The sequence below is a fragment of the Amblyomma americanum genome, chromosome 1 (genome assembly GCF_052857255.1).
Source record: "Amblyomma americanum isolate KBUSLIRL-KWMA chromosome 1, ASM5285725v1, whole genome shotgun sequence".
In the NCBI taxonomy this organism is placed as follows: Eukaryota; Metazoa; Arthropoda; class Arachnida; order Ixodida; family Ixodidae; genus Amblyomma; species Amblyomma americanum.
The window spans coordinates 90,248,351-90,267,542 of NC_135497.1; the positions used below are offsets into that span (position 1 = coordinate 90,248,351).

Sequence of the window (19,192 nt, forward strand, 5' to 3'; positions counted from 1 at the left end):
CTTCCTTGTTTGGTGTAGCCCATCTTGCCGCGTGTATACTTAAAGCAAATCGCAGTAAAAAAAGCGAACGAAAGAAGAAAATTTCACTTGCTTTCTTATCGAATAGGCTAGTGCAGTTGAATGTCAACGGTAGCACCTAGTATGTTTTTTTTGTTTATGTATACACGCTTTCATGTGTGTGTGGAATATCCACTGCTAGTGATGGTAATTACAACGCTACAAATACCCACAACTTGCAAATACTTGTAGTGTACTTTGCGGTGCGGTGCGGCACGCATACATAAGTTAATAACCCAACTTTTGCAGTTTGGAGTGTTTCTTTTGAGCAGGATCGAGGCTAAGTGGATAGCCATTGAGCGAAATTTTTGCCCATTATGCTTCGCCAATGCTTGCTGATAACAGTTTAGACAATTTGCATGCCACGAATGATTAGAATGCCTTATTAAGGAGGCTCTTGAATCTCTTCGAGCGAAGTTATTTGTGCTCGTAGAATTGTGATTTTTCTGCCCCCTCTTCATGGTTCGCCGGGACCCGCCGTGGGAGGCTGAGTGGTTATGGCGCTTCGGCTGCTGGCCCGAAAGGCGCGGGTTCGATCTGAGACCGCCGGCGGTCGATTTTCCGATGGAGGAAAAAATTCCTAGAGGCCCGTGTACTGTGCGATGTCAGTGCACGTAAAGAACCCCAGGTGGGTCGAAATTTCCGGAGCCCTTCACTACGGCGTCCCTCATAGCCTGAGTCGCTTTGGGACGTCAAACCTTCGTAAACCATAAACCATAAACTGTTCATTTCGCCGAGCTTGAACTCGCTGTCGTCATGAACATGCTCCAATCAGCATGCTACCAGTAGGCATGCTAATAAAAGCCAGCGCATCGTTTCTTTACACGCGTGAATGCAAGAACTCGGCAGCGCTCAGGGCGCAAGCGACTCCATCCGCTCGTATATCCACGGCCGCCTCTGTGACCTCACAGGGGCAGCTTTCGCTTGCTTCTTCTACACAGGTAGAAATTGTTGGAAAGCGCAACAGCGTACAGCTCCGGTGACCGTTTGCGCAAGAGCTGCGCGCCAACGTTGGCCTCAATTACCGAACAAGCCTTCACGCGGATGTCGTTTTCTCTGTTTTCTTTTCTGCTTTTTTTTGTCCTTTTCAGGAACGCCAGCAGCGGCCCCCGATGCGTCCATGGCGCGGCCCCGGGTTCGTGCGGCCACGTAGTACGTGTTGGCCCGCGGTCGAGCCCGCCTAGCGCTGTGACCCGTTCCGGAGAATCCCAAGTAGACCGCGGCATTCGTTATCTTCCGCTGCTTTCGGCCCGCGGCGCGTTACATCGTCGTTTGCGCTTCGCTTGGGCAGCGGTTCCCATAACGACGGTGCCACCAAACACCTCTGTTCCACAGACCATGACGGAGGAACTGCCGCGCAATGGCCCCGGCCTACGCCGTGGCCAGCCCCGGGCCGCTATTTGCCGTACAGGTGGCCCAACGCGCGACCGAACCGCACGCACACGCACCGAGCGTGGGGACGCGTCCGAGAATGCCGGCGGATCGTGGCCGCTGCCAGTTGCTGCCGTCGGCGCTGGTCGCGCTTTGGCTGTCCACGTTTGCCTGCGCTGCTCACGCTGGTGAGTGGGCACTCGGCTCCTTCGCCTTCTTCACCAATCGTAATACATCCGCAACAGAGTGGCGTTGCCCTTTTTTTTAGCGTGTGTGTGTGTGTGTGTGCTTGTATGCGTGTCTGAGAATGAGACACTCAGCGGTGTGTGCATCTGGTCCAACGAGGGCGCAGCTTTCTGGTTAGGACACGCTGTTACGCGAATTTCGTCGATTATTCTAAACCGAATGTTTATTACTCGCTTACGCGCTCATTACTTAGTCGCGCTGCGAATATGGATGTCGGTTTTATAGGCATTCTGCTTACCTCAAGCAAAGCAGCCGCAGGACGGCTGCTTATTTTCAGGGCTTCGGCCAAGACCACTGCAAATAGCTGAGAACAAGTCTTGTATATTCATCGCCGAAGAACAGTGTTATACAACGAAGGAGGTGTGCATGCGCAAGCTATTCATGCACTTACTGTTTTCCTGTCGCTTTGGCTTCGAAATATGTCATCAACAGATTCATCAACAGATTCCGCACCAATTCTGAGATTAACGTGCATATCGCTATTGTTTTGTTGTAACCTCGGATTTCCTGAGACACTCAGGTTTCGTACATCATACACAAACAAAAGTGGGCCACTGCTAATAAAAACAATTCTTTTCAGTTGCTATTTGCAGGATGAGGTCGACAAGAAGGTTACTAATAATAGCTACATCGTGTTATGTGAAAGAATGCGCATGTAAGGAAGCTAAAGTAAAATTTAAGTATTAAATTTTTACGTGCTAAAGCAACTTGATGACCATTAAGGCACGGACTTAGATCGTTCACTGTATTTGAAATGAGGAGGACACTTAATTTTTCACACAGCTGTACTGTAATCAGGTAACAAGTGTGCGGCATGAGCGTTCAATACGTCACTGGTGGAACGCTTGCAACTACTGGTGATTTCGGAGGCTTCTATGCAGTCAAGTGCCTACACTGTGTGATTCACTACGCTCAACGTACGAAACATTAACATGGGCGCAAAGGAACGAGACGCCTGGGAACAATTAGTGACGAGTCATTACCGTGACAACACAGTGCAAAGGACAACTGGATACGGTGAAGGGACCCCAGACTAGCGCTTGTCTGTGGCCTCTTCTACACGTCCTTATGCCTTGCGCTGTGTTGTGACGATGGCGCGTCAACTAGTCCATCGATTCACTCTTGTCACTGTTGTTTATGTCGCGCACTTCTTCCCACACGACTCGTGTTTTTCGCGGCCAGTGAGGCATCGAACGAGAAAAAAAATGTGTCAAAAAATATCCTTGTGCGGAAAACGCCCATCTGTAATTTATTCCAGCGTGCCGCAATGGATGGCCTGAGACCTGCGTGTTGCATATCACATGTTTGCGTGGTTAAGTGGTTTGGGAGGTTAAGCGCCTTCGTAGTTTTCGGAAATAAAAAAAAGTGTCAATGCCTTTTTTTCGGTACTTCGTACTGAACATATCATATCACGCTTTTTTAATTTTTTTTTGTTTTAAACTAGACTTGATTTCCTTCCGGTAACGAGCAGTGAGCTTGAAAGTTTCTTCTGTGGGCGTTTAGTCGAGGAATGAATGGAGCTGTAAATCTGGCTCGTAAACGAATTTGCAGAGTATGGAGCTGACGATGTATGCTAAAATGGATATCTGGGCTTGTTGGTAGTTCGTGGTCGGCGAAGTAGCGCAGAAAAGACACGTACAAAGTAGTGCGTCGCCCGCACTACTGTTTCGTCCGTGTATCTTCTGTAACATTTTGTCGAGAAGATGCTTAGGCGCGAAAGTCCGAGAGCTGTATTTGCGACGAAATTCTACCATCCTTCGTTGTATTTTTTCCTTTTAAGCACGTTCTTGAACATGTACTGTGGCGATGTTAATTGCTTAGTTAGTTTCTGTTACGAATATTTATTTTCTGAAATTTACGTTTGTGAATGCAATAGCTGCTACATTCGTCGCTTACAAAAATGAATTCAGAGAAAAAATACTGCAGACTTGAAAACCTTTTGCAGGTTTTATGTAGACATCAGTGCGGCTGTTCATGCCATTTACTCTAACATTTAAGAAACAAGTGCAGAAAATTAAGCAGCATTAATGCTGCGTGCGGTGACGTTAAAGCATTGCACAAAACAATTGACACTGACTTCGAACGTTTTGGTTTATTATACTGGCTCATATTTGAGTTGACTGTTCAAGGGTGATGTCTATGTGTGTACACAGCGCATATGATTGATATGATTAGAACATCTCTACCTAATTGACGGAGGTTCGCCAACAGCATGGATTTTTTTTTCATGACTATCATTCATATTTAGGAGGATCTGAATTAATGACACATTAAGCGTCCACTTCTGTTGACACGTTTTAATCATTTTGAATATTTGTATTTTAGCCATATGTTTTTCTCCTCTCCTTCTTTTCAGCCAAAAAGGACTGCTTGATCGACAAAGAGAAAGGCTGGTTTGACCCAAGCAACGTTTACCAGTGTGTCAACTCTGACTGCTGCACCGAGTATGGCAAGCACTCGTGCTGCGCCAAGAAGCCCAAATCTGAAATCGTGTATGTTTATTTGCTGACTTATCGCGCGTCTTTATTAACCCGGGGTCCGTAGTTATCTACAGTGCGAACGAGAAGGAACTTTTTGTTGTTTTTTTGCTCCTTGTTAGTAGCGAGAAAAAGTCGTTTTCTTGAAGATTTTTTTTGTCTCCCCAGAAACGAACAGTTGAGCTTAAAGAGAAGCTGAGGACGACTGCATCCAATTTCGGTTCTCAGTGAAAATTCGTTCTCTGGCTCTTCCTGAGTATGTTGGTGTTTGTCCTGCAGCAAAAAAAATTGCATAGAAAATTAAATTTGAAAATTTTCTCTCCACTGTGTTCAAACTGTTGACGTCCATAGCGAAAGGAGTTCCGCCATCACCATTCGGATGTGAATGGCGGTGTTTCCTATAGCTTCAAGGATGCGCGTGAAGAAATCTGCATTGATGCATCGCAGTTTCCTTGCGGAAGCGAACGGGCGTGGTGACGCTTTTATTTCATTTTCCTACTTTTTGCAGCTTGAAAAACCACCGTTTTCATTGAAATGAATGTATTTGTGTTCGGAACGCAGTTACATATTTATACACACCCAATTTAAATTTGTCCTCACTGTTCCTTTTTGCGATTGCATCACATCACAGCCTACTTGTGCAGTGCGAAAATTGTGTTGTAGTTCCTCCCCCGTGCTCTCAGGCGCGAAACGTTTCATCGGCGGTTCTGGTGTGCCCCCGCAAGCGTAGGGAAAAAAATGCAAAAAAAATGCACAGGTGATGATACGATGCGATGCGACAAATCTGCGTAGCAGTATTGGTTGTACATTTTGTTTTTACACAGACTGCCTTCTCACTGTGTCTTTGAACCGGATTGCGGCATGAGCTTTTGGCGGGTGCAGGTGGGTGGAGGATGAAAGTGGGCTGGCGAATGGTGGTTGGAGGTTTCTAGGTGGGCGATGAATTTTTTGACGGTAGTTGGTATGAAGGTGTCCCGATCCGGGAGAAGGAGGCTTCACACAGACACACACACCACGAATTTTTCGCCGAAAATGGGGCTATGCTGCTAACGCAGTAAAGTTAATAGTCATCACAAAGCAAAAATACATTTAGTTATGGTCTATAACGCGGAGCCGTCGCTTATGATGACGAAGACGTGAACGACCTCCCGTATTTGAGGAATCGAATATTGGTGCGGTTTACAAGCTCGTACGAGTATGCTCGGTGCAGTGAGTCGCTTTGCGTTCCTGACGTGCCTGAATAACAGAGTTGTGGCTCATTTTTGCACCAGAACTCTGCCGCGAAAATGAGCCTGCACGCTGTTATTGTGGCATGTCATGAACGCAAAAACAACGCCTGTCGCTGCATAAGTAACGACAGGCGTTGTTTTGCGGCGAGAAACGCCCCGAGCGAATGACAAAGCATGGTGTATTTATGCGCTCACTGCACCTGACGAACAGCTACCAAGAAATGAAAAGAAAAAAAAGAACCAAGGTATCTGAATAAAAAAAAAAAAACCTAGGGACGATGGAGTGGAGGAAGACCTCATCACGAAATAGGGATCATTTTGACTTCAATAAAGCTGCCCGCTTGGTGCAGCGAGTTAGTGTTAACGTCCCCGTAGCCACATGCTGCTCATCTACCTGAACCGACAGCTACGGGAAAACTAGCATTGCATGCTCTACCGAATGTGACTTACAGTGATACAAAGTTGCTATCGTTGCTAAAGTTGCCAAATTGATGCAGGAGCAAAAAAAAAAACGTTAATTATGGCTGAAAGAGTTCTCTGGTTTCTTCTGTCGGCCATAAAAAACCAGACTTTTCATGTCATTCTTGCATAGTTTCGGAGAACCAAACATTGCATATTTGCTTGTGAACTTTCGTTAGGGCCGTAGCAGCATGCCAACGTTAAAAGCTTGTGCGTTGTGCAATTTTGCGCACTGTGCCTTTGCGCACAATGCGCATTGTAACTTTGCGCATTGTAACATTGTGCCTTTGCGCATTGTAACATTGTGCCTTTGCGCATTGTAACTTGCGCGAGCGGATGAGAATAGCTTCGCGAGCTCCACTGTTTTCTTTCACAGGGTGCTCTTAAGTAAAATGACTTGTTGACTAATCAACTACCTACTGACAATTTTCAATGGCTGGAATCTAGAACGCTTATTGGATAAACTGTCATACCGTGCAGTGACAATTGGCGGAAAAAACCATGGTGATATGGCCAAAGAGTTTTAAAGCACCGGATTTTAATCGAGTGAGCGCTTCAACTATGATTCCTCTTATTTACTGTCATGTTTGATTGCTCACCCCGTGGAGGCCATTAACTGACTTGGGAACGTTCTCCAACTGGCGTCGCCTCGTGCCAGACGTGGCGTCAGTGATTCGCATGAGCTGTTGCTTTTGCGTCTATTTTTTATTTAGCATGTTTCGCGCCATAACAAAGTAGGTCTGAACGTTGTTCCAGCATGACGCAGTTTTTAGTTTTAACGAATTTACAGGAAATTTTTTAGTTACCACTCAAATAGCTTACGCGGCAGTGTTCGGTCTTTCGAAAACTGGTTATTCCGAGTGCAGTTCGTGTTGAATTCAGCGTGATGCAGCCCAGAAAGTTTGCGCGTGATTAAGTCTTTCGAATAATCGACAGTGGGACGCTCTGGCGAAGAGCTCGCGAACGGCTATTATTTTCTCACTACCGTTCTCCTCTGACGGAACTTATTTATAAAAAAACAAATAAAATCGAACCAAAGCATCATGAAGAGAACAGAGTGCGATCACTCTGCTTGCGCTAGTGGGTTCGCGTGCGTACGCGCGCATGTCTTCGTGCAGATGTATAGATGGTTGCGCAGTAAAATCATTATAATACCACTTACAAGAGCAGCTCCGCAGCGCCGTTTATCGGGCCTCACGGGTTTATTATTTTTTTTCGCGAGCAGCGAAAGGGGCCCACGCGAAGACCACTTCTTCCTTCGGGGCCTCTCGAGATGCCGGCGAAAGCATGCGTACTACGTCCGCGCAGCATCGCATTCGCACAGGCGGGCACGGCGAAAGGGCACAGGGGCGAAAGGAAAGAAAGGAGCGACGTTTTCCCGCTCCCTCCGTCGCGGGGGGGGGGGGGGGGGGGAACTGCCGAGCAGTGCGCGCTTGCTTTCGCGTTCATTTGCGAACGCGACGAGTCGATAAGCACGCCCATCGGTTCATTGTGCGTTGCTGCGCGGCTGCTTTTGTTCTCTTCGCAGGCAAGAGCAGTTGCTACTCTGGGGCGGCTTGCTCGGCTTCCTGCTTCTCCTCGCTGTCATCATCTACTGCAAGAGGAAAGACGTGCAGATCTTCGAGGGCCGCTCGCTGCGCTGCAAGTTCTGCCCGGGACAGAGGGACCGAATTGAGAACATTCGATCGAACGTGGCCTGAGCCGGCGGCAGTAAAGATGCGACGCGACTAGGATCTCCCCTTCACCACCCCTCGACGCCGCCGCCGCCTCTGCGCGCGAGCGCCTCCTCATTGGGCGCCCCGTAACGCCGGGAGGGGGACAGCCCGTTGTAGAGTTGCCTGCTCCGGTCCATTCAAGAAGGAAGAAAGGAGAGAAAAGTTTGTGAATCCAGAGCTTACGCGGATGCAAGCGGGATGGGCCAGACCTATTCGTTTATCTAGCGAGTGCGCGACGAAAAGAACATCAGGCGCTGTCTTGTGCGGGCTCTTGCTTGCGTTTCGACCAGCATTCTTGTGAGGCAGAGAGGAACGCTGTTGTCACTACGACGCTGTATTTAATTATACGTGAACTGATGAAATCGCACTTTCTGCTCTTTTAAGGCCGTTTTACGGTGTACACTATCTTCACTCATCTTCCCTGATCTCCCGAAAGGTTCGTCGATGATCATCCGAACCTTGTCTCGAAGCAAATCACTGCCGAAGCGTTAATGTGAAGTTGCCTAAGAGCTAAATATGAGCCATTCGCTACCAGGTCATTCAAAGTTCAGCAGCTGAACGAATGGTTCGCGGCAGCCCGCCTGTTGAACAACTTTTTTATTTACATGATTTTACACTGCACATATAACAGCTGTTTCTTACCGCTGCTAACTTATGGGGCAGAAACATGAAGGATAACGAAAAGGGTTCAACGTAAGGACACCGCAGAGAGCTATGGAAAGGAAAATGATAGGTGTAACGTTAAGAGACAGGAAGCGGGCAGAGTGGGTCAGGGAACAAACGCGAGCTACTGACATCCTGGTCGAAATTAAGAGGAAGAAATGGGCTTGGGCAGGGCATGTGATGCGAAGGCAAGATAACCGCTGGTCCTTAAGGGTAACGGAGTGGATTCCAAGAGAAGGCAAGCGTAGCAGAGGGCGGCAAAAAGCTAAGGGAGTGGATGAGATTTAAGAACTATGCGGGGATAGGGTGGCCGCAGGACAGGGTTAATTGTAGAGATATGGGAGACGCCACTGCCCTGCAGTGGGCGTAGTCAGGCTGACGATGATGATGAGACTGCAGCGAGGTGAACGCGGCTGCTGGCGTTCATGAAAATTTTTGGTCTGTGTTCTAGAAGGCCTAATCTGGAAAAGACTTTGTTTTTTTTTAACGTGCTTTTTTGTCACATTCTCGCCATTTAGCGCTACACCGTCATCATTCTTTGTGTGAAATGGCAATCGCTCATAACATTTCCAGCTGACACTTAGAGAGCTAGTTATTAGGTTAAGTACTGAGCTTGCTGTCTATAAATTCACTGCTGCGGGTCAGTCACAGCTTCATAACCACGGACTGTGTCGCTTCGTGCTTGCGTGGTAGCCAACAGCTTTGCGCAAGGTCTCTTCCTTTCAGGCAGAAGACGTAAACCAACAGATACTTGATTACTTGATAAAAGCATCCGAAGGAGTAGTCGCAGAACCTTACAAGGTATAGTTACGGGAACTCTACCCTCACCTCGTGATGGTGTAAAATTTTTTTTGCAAGTAGTGCTTTGCTTAACAGTGTCCATGTTCACAAGGTTGTAGCCCTGCTCTAGCATAGGTTTAATTCGCGCTTCATCACCTGACTAATGCGCCAATAATGAGCAGTCTCTGGAGGCACTAATCTGCATACGCCTTCCTATATATAAAAAAATTGCTCCGCAGCGAACCTGTTCGAATTTGAATTGGCAACGAGCGCTAGCGCCGCTGTAAGCAATCCGTGTTGCCCCAAGAAGAGTTACTAAACCGGAGAAAGGCTGCACTCAGGGCTGCGGGTGGTCCCAGGCACACAGGTAATTGCAGCGGCCGAAGGGGCAACCTTGCCACAAGTCAAGCACGGGGAAGCCGTCGTGCACTGACGTGCTCGGCGCTTGATGAGAACCAGATGGGCGAAGTTGCCCCTCCTTCCTTGCTCGCTCTCCACCATATGGTGCCACCACTCTGCGAGAGGGCTTGGCCACTCGGCTGTGTTAGTGCGGGACCGGTATCGTCTACGTCATCATGCCCTAAAAGCGTTAGAGCATTGCCTTAATTTCGTAGCGGGGGAATGCCCATCGGTGTTTGGTGGGAGCTACTTTCTTTGCAGCGTTCAAGCAGATATCGAAAGGAAGCTGGGCGAAGAACTTGTGCTGAAAAGAAACACGAGTTCCTCGCCTGTTCTAGTAAGCTAAGTGTGCGCAAAGTATTTGTGAAATAAGCGTGTAAAGGATCAACTCATTGAGCAGAACTGTGCGTTCAGTACAGCTTCCGGCAATGCACACACCTCCCTGAGCGGAAAAACATCTGTAAGCAACAAAAGACAGGCCTTAGAGAACAGCATGGTCTGTTTTACGGCCGTCAAACAGCGCTTGGACTCAATGGCAGTTGGCTATATTTAATAATAGCAAAGTTATTTCTCGGTTTATATTAGGTTCGTGAGCGTAAGGTACATAGAAATTCATGACATAGTCGGTCTTAAAGCGCAACAGTTAAAGAAAATATATGCCAAGTGAGCGCTAGTTTGTCTTTCAAGGCTTCAATTTCATCCCTTGCAGCCATGAGGTGTCTTGATGTACCGTTTTTTTTCTTTTTTCTTTCCTCAGGTGTTGAATAATAAGCAAAAAAAAAATTAACAACATGGGGCGCTGCCTTTACTGTGCTGTCAGCAAGGATGGTTGAATACATGACCTTTGCTCCCCGTGTCTGCGCAGCATCGCCTGCATTTGTATTTCGTTACATAGACGATAGAATATTGGCACTTCATGTAGCATACCAGGACTAAAAATTGCCTTAAAGCACATTGCCTAATTTTGAGAAAAACTTAGCTATTTCACTTGCACGTGAGCCGAATTTACTTTCCATTGAGGCAACCCTTCACTCGTAATTTTAAATTGGTTAGTTGTGTTTCTTGTTTGAACGTTGGCGCTGTCTGGCCGCAGATGAAAAAAAAAATGAAAATGTGGCTCCGTTTTAGCGTCTGGTATACTCGCAGTCGCAGACACGAGACAGGTCAATGGAATTGGATGAAAATTATCTGGTTTCTTGCACTGGAAACTCTTGGACTAATGCTCATATGCCACCTGGGCCATAACACAGGCAAATAAATTATCACAAGGCGTGCTATGTTTTAAGGTGCACGATAGTTCCGCACGCATGTAACGCAAGTGCAGCTGAATGTACAAAAGTGACAATAAAAATTTATACCATTGCTTGTTTTTGAGAAGTACTCGTGTGGGACAAGTGCGGGCTTCACCGCACGATTGTTGCGCCCAGATCGTGAACTTTCGGTTGACGCAGTTTCCGGCGATTAACTCCGTCAGAAATGAAGTTTCGCTCGCTGCAAAACACGTGGCATTTAACCGAACAGTGCGGCATAATTGTCTTTTACAACGCCCACTGGTCTACCTTGCCATGGAAGAAAACGTGAAAATTTGCGTATGATTGTTTCGACGACTTGTCAACGCTGTTCGCTACAAACAAGCACAACTCTCGCTATTCATACGCGTTTGTAAATAAATTATGGGTTACCCTGACGTGCTCAGTTGCTTACGACAAATACCTTGCGAAACTGCAGAAAAAAAATCGCTTAGTAAAATTCGGTATTTTTTATCCTATGATCTGACAAATTGACCTGCTTCGAAACGAGGAGCTGCCGCATTCCCGAGGAGCGCGCGCGCGTACCATCTGTGCAGCTGCAATGGCAACGACATGAAACCAGGTATAGGCGCTGGTTGACGTGCTTCGAAAGCGGTTTCAACGCATTGACGTGAGCCAGACTGGACGCCAATTTCGGCGCAATTAAGGCTTGGCGTGAAGTTAGGACGAGAGCGCCGTCAGTGAGGTCTAATAAAACACTTCACCCTCAACGGAATGACAGCTAGGCCTGCCATCTGCTCAGAATAAGCACCTGTGTATATTTGTTGCTGAAGCGAATTCTCGAATGCTCTCAGTACATTCAGTGAACCATTGGAATTTCCTACAGGACTTCGTCCTGGTGCTGCGTTATAGCTATGCGTCGTGGGAAGCACAGCTGACTGGCGGCACAGAGAACCCACTCTGTGATCCCTGACGGGATTCATGGACGCTACAGCTCACAGTTTGTAGGCATAACGCGGGTGGCTCACTCCGGTCTTTTTCTTGCAACCTATGATGCCGAGCGAAATATATCCTCGGCGGTCATAACCCGAAAGGTGGAAGTTGTGCCTGTTGCGAAGTTCTAAAATGTGGGGATGCACTACAGGAGGACGTAACTAAAGCCGCGCTGATGGCTGCTAACTAGGGGTAGTGCCTTTTTATACTACGTCCAGTTAATAAATTGGCTAATTTTATATAACTGACTTCTCAAATATAGAATTTAGAGCAAAGCTTTCTGCTAGAATTTATAGAACATCCTAGAAAACGTTTCCATTTTAATCTTACCATCTACTCGTATTGTGGATCAGGTTCTCCCGCTTAAAAAAAAAAGACCTAGGGAGTATATAATAAAAAGATCACACGACACCCTGCGTCGCGCGCCATGATGCGAGTGCTCTCAGACGAGCATACATACCAAAAATTATGGAGAAAAGCATTTTTGAGCGGGAAACCGTTTATGAATACAATGTTCTCACATAACGTAAGGTTTCACAATAACAATCAATATATCCGCAGATCACTCGACGGCAGTCTTGTAGTTTTTTTTTTCTATGAGCGTTTTTGCTACCGTCAAAAGTGTTCCCCATTGGTTTTCTATGACAGTCCTAACTCTTCGATGCGATCTATGGAAACATTTTAAAAGAAAGATTTTGCTGCACATTGAAAGGATGGACCATTACCTTCAAAATTTTCAGAAGTGTCTTAGAATTTTCCAAATTTTAAAAATTTTGTCCGAGAATGTTGGACATGGTTGTTACCTTGTCACTTTTTGAGCGCAAGAGGACTAGGCCAGCAGGAGACTTCATGCGTGGGCTGCTCATCCAGGGAGCCCTGATATATTAGAGCGTGGGGGGGCGGGGAGGGGGCTATTATTAATATATTGCGGGCTTCCTTTTGTGAGCAGGCAACATTGTTCAGTCACAGGTAGTAAAAAGGAAATTTTTTATCTAAGCGTCTTTTAGGGTTGTTTACTTCAAAGCATAAGTTTTACCTGATATTTAAGACTTGAGAAATTAGACAAATTTAGTTCATTCGTTAAAAGGACGAAATACGAAAGTGTCCTGAACAGACAATAATTCGGATTCACTTGTTTCCTTCCACAGGGCATCGGTATTTACCTAAACCTTGGCTCATGGTACGTGGCACATGCTTCGGGGTCGCTGGTACTGGTACTGGTAAAATAGGCAGGAGCAAACTGCACAGCGCGGTTTTTAGTCGGTTATGGGGCTCGAAAGCCCGGGAATATGACCCAGTAATCCGCTAAAAACTGCCCCTTGTCTCAAAGGTGGCAATTTTCTCCGGTATTTGACAATTGACCGTCACTTCAACAGCCCGGTTGTTCGTTTCGCTGTCGAGACACTTGGACCTCCCATGTCTGGTAAGGTTGGCTGTGAAACATGGGCCCCTGTCTGACCACGTCGGTCAGAGAGGGGTCTTCCTCTGTCACGTGACACTACAGGACACATTGTCTGGCTCACTTAGGTAGGCTTCCCATTGGCCGACAGGTGGGTGCGGGAGTTCTAGGTTAAGACTTACGACATAGTTCTAAAAGACCCGCTGAGCAGCTTCCGCCATGAAAAAGAAAGCTTCTCTACGTAACGATTACGAAACGGCATGAAAGAGGCTGGGTAACGAAGATAGGAGGAACGTCTTCGAGTTCCTCCTCCGAGTTTTTTTTTTGTTTGGCTGGATCATTACACGATCATGATTAAATAAATAAGCTCATATTTTTCGACAACTGAGCGCGGGACGGTGCCCACAGCACGTGGGTCAGGCTCATCCTTGAAATGGGTAAAAAAAAAAATATCAACGCGAAGTATTTCCCGTCGTCCCTCGACTTCAGGCTAATGAATTGCGCCCATCCTGAAAACCGTCGCGACACCTAACATCCGCGCATGCCGGATTCCTATAGCTCCGTATACCCCCCCCCCCCCCCCCCCACTCCGTCTTCTCCCCCGCCGCTGTCAAAACAACGCCGAAAGAAAAGCAAGCGCAAGAACGGCGGCTTATAATTTTAGAACGCGTTGCTGTTTCGTTAAATCTGAGCTATAACGTTCGGACGCCGGTTTCGAACGCTTTGGGGATCTAAGCGCCAAAGTTGGAACCGACTGAATCTGGCTGCAGAGGCGGAAGTGCCCGCCCTGACAAACTTTTAATCGCCCTCATTAGCCGCCCGTGTACGGCTGGCGCGTTTACTTTAATCGGAGGAATCAGCGGCGCAATTAAACTGCGCTAAAAGAAAAAAAAAGGGGGGGGGGGGCTTTTTGTACGCTTCGTGCCGAGCAAAGGAAAATATTACAATAATAAATATGATCCACAGCGCGGCTAAAGAGCACCGCAGCTGCGGCGGTCCCCTTCGTGGTGCTCGTACGAAAAGCGTGGGTTCGCGCAGATTGGAAAGGGCTGTATTGTTCACGAAGGTTGCACGTGCCAAGGGGTAAGTAAGTGGTTATATTAAAATAATAATAAAAAGCAAGGAAAGGATTTTTGCTAGCCGCAGCATCTGCCATCGATACTGAAGCACCTGAGCAGGGGCAGCGGAAATAAAAGATAGCAGACAGAATGAAGAAATGACATGAAAGAGGTGAGGGGACAGGGAGAGAGGATAGGGGGACGGGTGATATACACAAACTATTTACACAATAAGAAATGTGTACAGGTTGTGTGGGTGATTAGTTCATGATGGAGCAATAAGAACGCACGCGCACAGCACTATGTTGATTACAACTGGGGTGCGGCGTCCAGTTGTTAATCGTCCTAGGTAGGTCTCGCGGAGCGTTCGGTCACTGCGTGTAACTACCTGGCGGAGAACAGACGGGACGTCAAGCCCGTCTGTTCGAGGAATGCGCAGAGGCTCACCAAGGTTCGCTCACGGGTGCGCGCACTGCCTTGCGGCCACAATAGCGTCTTGAGGGAGTCTGGTAGTACCCCCAGCGCCATATAGGCCGCAAGCATATCGCGACGAACATCGGCGAACGCGGCACAGTGAAGGAGCAGGTGTTCTAGTGTTTCCACTGCACCGCAACCGTGACACACATCACTCGTCGCGTTTCCGTGACGCTCCCGTCGTTCCCCGGGCCACACGCAGCCAATGCGCGCGCGGAGGATCATTGCACGTTGCGACCGCGTAAGTGCGCGACAGCCGGTGATGCTGTCGATGCGTTCACCTCCTGCGATGCGTGGGTCGGGGCGCTGCTTTCGGAGATGGTCGTGGATGGCCGCACGCACGTCCTCCAGCGCAAGGGACAGATCTCTGGGATGTAGTTGATGTGCGGCGGTTTCAAGGTCGGCAGCCTCCTCGATGCCGGCGACGCCGCAGTGACCGGACACCCACTGTGCACGCACGGCGCATACTCTCTGCGCGAGGCGCTCGATGCGCGAGCGAATGTCGCGCACTAGTGGGGTACCGCGGCCGTAGGATTGCAGGAGGCTGAGGGCGGCGCGGGAGTCGCACAGCAGAACACTCCTGGGCGGCGGAGGGCAGAGGGCAGAGGGCGAGTAGCAGGTCCAGCCCGAGCCGGAGCCCCATCACCAAGGGGTTACCAATCTTACTTTCTACACACACGCCACTGGTGGGCTTGAGCCATGACTGAAAGAAAATGTTTTAGTAGAGTACATACATTTGGAGAACATGGAAATTGTTAGAGCGAAAACAAACAATATTGAGGAATGAAAACAAATGCATTAAATACTCCACAAATAAGCAAGTAATGAATAATTGCACATAAGATTACTACGCGCTGCAAGTGACCTTTACACCATGATGTCATTATTCGTGCCGCTCAAAATAGTAAAACTTGGAATTTTTTCTTCGCTGCACATAAAAATGAATATTTTGAGGCAGTATCTGTCTTCAGAGCGCGATATCAGAGCAGTATCAGAGCGCTGCGAGTTAACTTTCCGTAGCGTGAACCTCATCCGGATTGCAGACTACTTAATCAGTCGACTTGAGCGCAGATTTTACCGTGTCCTGAATTCGAGTCATGGACTGGTTTGCAGATGAGGGTTGACCGCAGTCAAGAGCTTGTCGTAACAGGCCGAACCTGCAATCAAGACACTAATTGTGAACTGATTACGCAGGTTTGTTGCATTGATAATGCTTTGACACACACAGAAAACAGGTGTTATTGTTAACCACTCGCTAATACTTTTGTTTCACATTAGAAGCGAACCGACGGAATGGCGCTGAGTCGTCGCGTATTGACCTCGGCTGAGCTCGACTGTTTTTTTTTACCGAAAATAAAAAATAAAACACGGCAGGAAAGAAATAGCCGATGACCTGAATTCAGCTTGAATTTGGCATCAGTGTAACCTCCATGAGGGCCACAGACCTGGTCTGCAGCGGCCATAGAGAAATCGTGCCTGATTTTATCTGGAAACGATTTTGCTATTCAGGACTGTATCAGATTGTGCTTTTCAGCAGCTATAAATAGGATTTTATTCTTCCATAACCGAAATGTCAAAGACGGCACTCTTTAAGGCCTTCTTGGCACGCAATGCCGAAATCAGATGGATCGATGCGCTGAAGGCTCCGGGTCCCTCTAGAAGCGGGGGCGGGGACGCAAGGAGTGCACGACTTAAGTGGGTGGCCGACCACAGGGAACATGTAAGGGATGCGCCTGGCCACGGTCGATCAGCTGCGTAGGCATCGGGATGACGTAATTCCCGACCTGGATTGTTGCTGACGCAAAGGAACAATGCCACGTAGCGGAAAGCGTTTTCCCGTTACGACACTTAGGCTCATTGCCGCCATTACAGGGCGCACGTGAGCTTGTTACCGTCGGCAGCAATGGTTCTGCGGTGCAACCAGGTTCTCGTTGTGCTGCCCCGGCTGCGGCGTTTGTTTCCCGTTCGCGCGGAGTGTCCGCGCTGTGCAGTGCGACTGATGCATAGCGAATATTGGTGGTTGTTTTCGCATGAATATTGAGCATATTTCTCATGAAAACACAATCTCCTAACATTTCTCCTCAGAGTGGGCGAGTGCTGAAACGCTCAGATGCCTTTTGGCTGAGCAACGCTGTGGGCGCGATGCAGATGTAATCTGGACTTGTTTTAAACATGAAATGTTTTTATAGTTCACACTCTTGGTACACTTAGGAAAACATCATCCGAACCAGAAGAAGAGCGTGAAGCCGAAGCTATCCGAAGCATTTCGAACTTTTTCATCAGAAGGCTAAACAGAAGAAAAAAACTTTCCGCCGCACTTATCGTCCCGAGCGAGATTCCAACCAGTGGCGGCGCAAGCAGAGCAGCTGTGGTTTTGGATAGCTTCGACCACTCGGTCACCGCCGCGCCCTCTCGTGCAAAGAGTTCTAACGGTATAGCCTATCGAGCTGCGCGTTGTACAGTCGCGGCCAGAATAATATGGACCACGCTTCCGCGTTCAAACTTTCCTGTCGCTTTGCGTAACGAAAATAGGAATGTTTGCTGCCTTTATGGGCAGGAGTAAGAGTAAATATTACTTCCACATGCACAAAACATGCATTACTTTTCGCTAGGTAACGCGTCAGACGACTTTGATCGTCGAAGCGTGGTCCATAATATTTTGTCCGTGACTGTACACCGTCATCTTCGTCATCTATCATCCGCTCGTTCTGCGCTTTCAAACGCTAGCTCTTTGCCAGGCCGCCGCCATGGTGTTGCAATTGAGCCGTTTGAGTAAAGAGATAGAAAGGGTCGCATATATCGCCAACGGCGGGTTTATGTCGCCGCAGGCAAAAGTGAGAAGGCGGCCAAGCGCTTCGCTGAAGCCGATGAAGAGCGGGCGAGCACTACGGCGCGTGAAACAGCGAAGGCAGCCCAGGCACGCTGCGCGGCCTGCCCAGTAGGAAAAAGGGAAGCGGCTGCACAGGGCGTCACGCAAAGCACCAAACGTGGCGAAGGAAGGCAAGCGCTCTGTCCATCTAAGAAAAGCGGCTGATCGCGGAGGCTCCCCATGTCGCACAAGCATTTAGGGAGACCATGTGCTCTGCGTAGCTCGAAGAATGGACGTGGGTGATTGCGGGGGGATGTTCAGCAACTAAAGTCCCAGCATTTACCACTGTGCGGATACGACACGATTCGTTTATATTCCTGCGTCGAGCGTTTTTGATGCCGATATACATGCTACGACACTCATAGTCTTCGTGGATCTGCATATATGAGCTAAAAAAATTGCGTCCAATGGTGGCCTAAATTTAGCTATGACAGCAAGACCTGCTGTACTTATACAGAATTAATTCTTTTCGTCTCCTAGAGTTTTAAGTGAATTGTGTGAGAATAAGTCTCTACGTTAATACTCGAGTGGGTGCATTTCTATGGAGGCGAAATGCCAGAGACCCGTGTACTGTGCGATGTCAGTGCAAGTTAAAAAGCTCCAGGTGGTCGAAATTATCCGGAGCCCTCCACTACGGCGTCTCTCGTACCCTGAGTTGCTTTTGAGCACCTGCCCTCTTGGAAAACAAATCAACGGCAAGTTTGCAGGAGGGCACTCGACGTAAAGTTGAAGCGTTGGAGAAAACTGTTTTCGCGGCAGCAAAGAATGAGGGGCCGTTTTTTTTTTTTCAGCAAATTGGCTTTTGTTCATTGTTGTTCTAAGAGGTAAATCGTTTTAGTTGTTGCTGTTTTCAACTCAGGAAGGATGCCGGTAAAAACTTCAATTTTCGCCTTTCAAGGTTATCGCGATGTTTGCCCCCCCCCCCCCCCCCCCCGCGAGTGTTTTCTATTAGCTTTGTGTTCCTGCTTATTTCGATTTCGCGAAAACTTGGTTGACGTTTCAGACAGATTCCGCTCCATTCCTTACGGTCTCTGTCAACTTTCTTATCTAGAGAAGGCGCACATTGTGTAGATTTTACTCGCAACCAATGGGGGAAAGCAGCGAGAGTAGAACAGGCCAGTTTTTTTCAATTAGCCCGAGACAGCTCGAAGCAATCCGAGACGTTTCATGGTGTCCCGTTGAAAAAAGGTGCCTGTCTTTTGTTTTTCTCTCACTTTTCTCGCGCTCGTTTCCTTTCCTTCACCCAGCCAAGTTCGGGCGCAAGCCTCTTTGACAGGACGAGATACAGGTTCCGCAATAATCCGACGTTTCTTCCGCAACCGCTTTCGAGACTGTTCATTCGAAAAGTAGTCTGCTCGTACAGGCACAGAAATGAACGGGGCCACCGACGCTTGCGGGTCCACCTTCATAGCGCTCGCCGTGGCTGCAAGGTGTCTCGGAATAACAGAAGCGCCGCGTGGTCTTTTGTCAAGTCCCGTCCTGTATTCCTCTCGTTGGAGCCGTGCATCACTGCGAAAGCTTTCGATGTATAGAGCCGGGTCACCGGGATTCTAATGCACAAAATTCCTGGAACGTACGAGCGTCGCGACTGGCTGGCCCTGCCGGAATGTGTGATTTGTCGTCGCGCTGACTCTAGCTAATCGTGAATCGTTCTAGTACGCGCTAACCGCTCTGTGAATGCGGCCTCTTATTGGCTTCCGCGTCTATACGCGCAGTTTCAGTCAAGGCACGGGGCCACCCTCGCAAACATTTC

At 48.1% G+C, this 19,192-nt stretch overlaps 1 protein-coding gene across 1 annotated transcript; it reads left to right on the forward strand.

Annotated features, from left to right (window-relative positions):
* The first annotated feature begins 1,148 nt into the window (after positions 1–1,148).
* LOC144113213 (uncharacterized) lies at positions 1,149–10,761 on the forward strand. Its single transcript, XM_077646180.1, has 3 exons — positions 1,149–1,616; positions 4,031–4,166; positions 7,368–10,761. The coding sequence occupies exons 1-3, from the start codon at positions 1,418–1,420 to the stop codon at positions 7,537–7,539; spliced, it is 507 nt and encodes a 168-aa protein (XP_077502306.1). The 5' UTR covers positions 1,149–1,417; the 3' UTR covers positions 7,540–10,761.
* Positions 10,762–19,192: the final 8,431 nt, after the last annotated feature.